General features: G+C 41.7%; 1 protein-coding gene across 1 annotated transcript; it reads right to left on the bottom strand.

The window, feature by feature from the left end:
- Nucleotides 1-441: 441 nt before the first annotated feature.
- On the bottom strand, nucleotides 442-4,677 carry LOC108135879 (probable cytochrome P450 12e1, mitochondrial). The gene is made up of 7 exons (XM_017256783.2): nucleotides 4,670-4,677; nucleotides 2,499-2,594; nucleotides 2,352-2,442; nucleotides 2,022-2,265; nucleotides 1,835-1,951; nucleotides 1,326-1,776; nucleotides 442-1,238 (listed from the first exon to the last, which is right to left on the bottom strand). Exons 2-7 carry the CDS (start codon nucleotides 2,574-2,576, stop codon nucleotides 645-647), a joined length of 1,575 nt encoding a protein of 524 aa, XP_017112272.1. The 5' UTR covers nucleotides 2,577-2,594; nucleotides 4,670-4,677; the 3' UTR covers nucleotides 442-644.
- Between the last annotated feature and the right edge of the window lie 390 nt (nucleotides 4,678-5,067).

The following is a 5,067-nucleotide window of genomic DNA, read 5'->3' as shown; positions in this document are numbered from 1 at the left end:
GAACATTTATATTTAACATCTAATAATTAAATATTTTCATTTAGCAACTAAGTAAATGAACAGTATTAAAGTATAAAAATTACGTAATTTTATAAAAAGTATAAACAGGTTTTGCCTGAATATCTTATTTGTCAAACTTTAATTCGCATATTTTATTAAATTTTCCAGAGATCTAAGATTCCACCCCCATAGAATCACCTCTAGGAATCTTTTTACACCGCCTTCCTGTCAAGTGCCCTTCTCAGATGGCCGGCAAATGCCAAATTTATTGTGGAACAGTCATAAAGATATGTTGACTCAAGTGGATGTTGCTGTCCTGAGCTCAAGTGGACACTTCACCGACCAGGACATGTGTATCCGACCAGAACCACTCGAAAGTCTTTAGCCAGACACCAAAGAGCTGCTCACTCAGCCAAATAAAGGTTAAAATGCAAGTACAAGTGTCGAAATCAGAAATGCTTAAAAATTTATTGTGTAATATAATTTCAAGGCAAACTTATGATTAAAATTAAAATTGTTATTAATTTAAGATACTACTGGCTTTGGTATAATTTAACAAATACTTTTTATTACAATGGCGGTTCTTAAAATATTTTTTTGTATCGTTCAATGCCTGAGTTCGTTTACAAGAATATATATTTATATTAATCGCTGCGCTCGACAAACTTAAACTTAAAGGGAATATTTGGTTGCACGAAAAACTTAGCTTTAAAGGCATTTTCGATGGGATAGTCGAAGCCGATCTGGAAATTCCTCACCAGCCTGGCAATGGCTATCTCCAGCATCATGTCCACGATCCGCTTGCCAGCACAAGCTCTTGGCCCAAAGCCAAAGGGCAAATACATAAAGGGAGTGGCAGTATCGCCCACCAGATGGGAATTCGCGTTCGATTCATCGCGCAGCCATCGCTCGGGGATAAACTCCCGAACCTTGGGCACAAACTGCTCCATGTTGGCCATCTGGTAATTGGCCGCCATGCCCACATCCGTTCCGGCCACGACTCTGTATCCACTGAGGACCACATCGTGCGGCATGCGGCGTAGGGTTCCTGGTCCTATGGGGTACAAGCGAATACCCTCCTTGATGCAGGCCCGTAGATAGGGCATGCTGCTCATATTTTCCATGGTCAGCGGTGAGTCCTTGTTGGGCAATATGCCCCTGATCTCCTCCAGAAGTCGAGCCTGTTTTTCAGGGTTCTTGGACAAACTCAGCAGTATTCCAGCAAGGGATACTAGGGTCTGCGGAAAAAGGAATTTTAAATGGTAGAAAATCACACATAAAACACTTAACATAATGTTAAAGGTTATTATTTAATTGAGACTCACCGGATCTGCTCCGGCGAACAGCAAGTCCATGGCTATAATCACAGCTGTTTGGCGATCAACACGAGCCAACTTCTCCAGCAGGCTTTTTTCCAAGCCAATCTCTGTGAGTATTCCAGCCTTAGCATCCTCCTCTATCCGCTTCAGTGCATTCTCAATGTGGAAATAGCAAAAGTCCGTAATGGTGCCCAACGAACGCATTAGTTTCTTAAAACTGGGTATTGGAAAGTACTTCCAAAAGCCCATCATCATGTCCAGCTGGAAACCCAACTCCACCACATCCTGCAAAGCGTATACCAACTTTTGAATGTCCTTATTTTCACGTTGGTCTCCCAATAAACCAAGATGTGCATTCAAGGCGACGGAGCAAATCGATTCAATCACCAAATGGCGAATGTCCACGGCAAAGTCATCTGGCATCTCTTGGGTGACAGGATCTCGAATACAGCGGATGCTGAAATTAAATTAAGGATGTAAAGAAAGAAAATATTACAAGAAACCAGTATACTTGCCGCTCCAGAAACTCATCGCTGACTTGCAGCAAATTCTTCATATAAAGCTTGGCATTTCGGGGTTGCAACAGAATTGGGTTCACAGCCGTTCGCATCTTTCCCCAGGCAGGACCATTTCTAAATATATAAAAAAAATAATGCTTATTATAAATTCTCCTTTTTTTAAGCTTATTTTGGATAACCTTACCCCGATGTGAGACCATCGTAGCCATCGAATATCTCTCGCCTGTGAACTTTCTTAAAATAGTCCATTACCTCGAAGCTCCTTCTGTGCGGATACTGACCCTCGTTTCGGAAGACAATTTCATAATCCTGAGGATTCATGGTGAGTACCATATCGGTTCCTGCCACACTGGGCATCCGAAAGATACTGCCGTATTGTCGGTTCATGTCAAGAAACATTTCGTGAACCGGCAAGTTCTTATAGCGACCTAAAGGGAGAGTTTTCGGTAAGAGATCGGTAGCTCTCCAAATGCCTCGTAAAGAGACACAACTGGTAAGCTTTTCCACCACTTACCGCCCGGCAGAAAAGCTCGTACTAATTGCAATTTGCTTGGTCCCGGAATATCAGCATAGGGTTTGGCCTCCTCCAAGCTCACGGTAGAGGTCTATCAAACCAAACTCATATTATTCACATTATTAGGATTTTTAATATTTAGCTCACCTTATGGGCCAAACCCCTGCACAGCTGGTAGATCTGGCTCGCGATCTGTTTGTTTGCGTTCCACTGCTTTGACAACATTTTGCCCACTAAAATACTCTGCCAACATTCGATTAGAAAACTTTCTTGATTAATTCACTTTAAGTGAGCTTTGCAAAGCTTTTAGTTCGCTCTCTTGCTCGGCTGGTGAATACTAGACTAATGTTTTTATGATTATCTGCTTTTTGTTTTGGTCTTAGTTGTTCTGTCCGCTTTGGTAGCTCATTTCGTCGAAAAGATAACAAAACTTATAGAATAGCTTTTTTTGATGTCATCATTTGACTATTTTATTTATACACCTTTGCTATTTTCTTTGATTCTTTGAAGAATGAAATACTTAAAAATAACACATTGTATGAGCTAATGTTCGTTAAATAAGAAAAACTATATTAACTTAAGTTATCATAAAGTGCTAAACAACATTCCATTATATTAATTTTAACTCAATTCTTGCCCACTTCTATTATGCATTACGTATACGCCCCGCAGTATATGTGCGACTTTAAAACATTGCCTAAACTAAGCGGAGCCAGCCAAAAATTTAAGCCTGTCACTAACACACACTCAGAGGGCAACACCCAGACAAAGGCGATTTCAGCAGTGACAGAAAATCTATATAGATGGCCCAGACTGACGGCTATAATAAAATCGATTTTTTATGTTTTTGGCAACTGACAAGGACGCGTCGCTGCGATGGGACGCGTCTCGACCAGCGGCCCCATAAATATATCCTTAAACACACACACACACACACACACACACACACACACAAACAAATGGAGTGAAACCCAGTCACACACACAGGGACACTCACTCACACACACACAGAGACAACTGATGATGGGCATACAAAAGTTGACCTCGACTTTGAGCTGTCAAAGCCAGCTAACTAAACTGACCTAAACCAACAAAAATCGACTTTTGCAGCCTAAACACAAAGCCTGAGGATGACAGGCCGGAAAAAAGAGGGCGTGGCATTTGATGGGGGATGGAGTGTTAAAATACAAAATATCAGCATGACGCAATGATTTCCGGGCGGGAGTGAAAATGAAACCTGTTGGAGCGGCGAGCTGTTGGCAATATAAACAAATTCAATTTGACAGCTGACAGCGACGGCGGTTCAAACACACATAGGGAAAGAGAGAGTACCACACGCACACACACACACACTCAGACAGAGAGAAAGCAACACAAACACACACAAAAAACAGAGAGTACCAAACAAAAGCCGCAAGTAATAAACTTTTACGATCTGTTTTACGGCCGCGCGGCACGTGCAACTAGGCCCAGGATATTTTTGGTGTAAAGGGGTGGTGGGGGAGGGGAGGTTGTTGCAACATAAATTTAATGAAGCTAAAAGCGAGGCGCAACAACAATGCAGACAACCCACACACAACACAACACACACACAGAAAGAAAGAGAGGAAAGAGCAGTTCACATGCTGAAACGGAGTTTCAATGGAGGCTGGGCAATAAAAATAAAATAAAAGTAAATTGTTCAAGGCCAGCCATATTTTATGTTATTATTTTACAAATAGCGTGCAGAGGGCGGGGGAAAAGTTCACGATAGAAAGTCGAGGCGGCAAAGAAGGTAAAAGAAAGGGAGTGGAGTATAGAATGAGAGTTAGTAAAACGATTGCATTTTTTGTGTGCACAAAGTAAAATACATTTTGAAATCATAAGCCCTAATTGTTTTAAAATCTTGAAAAGCAACGATCACTTGGCGTTACCTATATTTAGCTTTTACTATACCCAGTTCCAAAAAATTATAGAATAAATTCACTATAACCAATTGTGTATGGAAATATCGCTTTATTTATAATATATCAAGGAAGTATTATTTTTGAGGGCTAAGTTTATTAAGAAGATCAGAAGAAACTAGAAATAGTGCCCTAAAATCAAATTGGTATAAAATTGTAGAAAAATTCTCACATAAAGGACATCTGATTGTTTTTTTCCCCTCGGTGCACAGATTTTGATTTTGTTCTGCAGCGAAAATCAAACAAATTTCGCCGCATGACTTCGACCAAAAAAAAGAAATATTTTTTAAAGGGGATGCTAGCCAGATCCTGGACTTTCCCAGCCCCCTTTTAGTATTGTTGTGTCTGCGACACAAAAACGTCAGAAGCACTCACCGAGAGTATTCGCCGCTGTCCTTGCCGCAAATGCCATTGATGGATGATGCGCCTGCCCACTCGCCCATTCACCCACTCAGCCACCCAATTCCGGATTTCACCCCTGTTAGAGGGCAGAAATAAAAACACTAAAACCTGCAATTTGTATGGAATACATCAGCAGCAGCAGCCAACGAAAGTGGACGCATACGGTGGCCAGAAAGAGGCGGCATTATGTGAGACCCGAGTCCTGAGTCCTGAGTTCCGGGTCCTGAGCTCCCCCAGTTCTGAGTTATAGAAGGCCATAACCTGCACTCGCCCGCCCTCTCCTGTCTCTTTCTCGCCGCTATATCGCTCTCTTTTCAGCGCGCTTTATGATTGCCAGACATAAATAAGCGGCAAAAGCACCCCGATGTGTG

This window comes from Drosophila elegans, unplaced genomic scaffold, assembly GCF_018152505.1.
Source record: "Drosophila elegans isolate 14027-0461.03 unplaced genomic scaffold, ASM1815250v1 contig_476, whole genome shotgun sequence".
Classification (NCBI taxonomy): domain Eukaryota; kingdom Metazoa; phylum Arthropoda; class Insecta; order Diptera; family Drosophilidae; genus Drosophila; species Drosophila elegans.
Note: the sequence above shows the minus strand (reverse complement) of the source record. Positions and strands in the feature narration are given on the sequence as shown.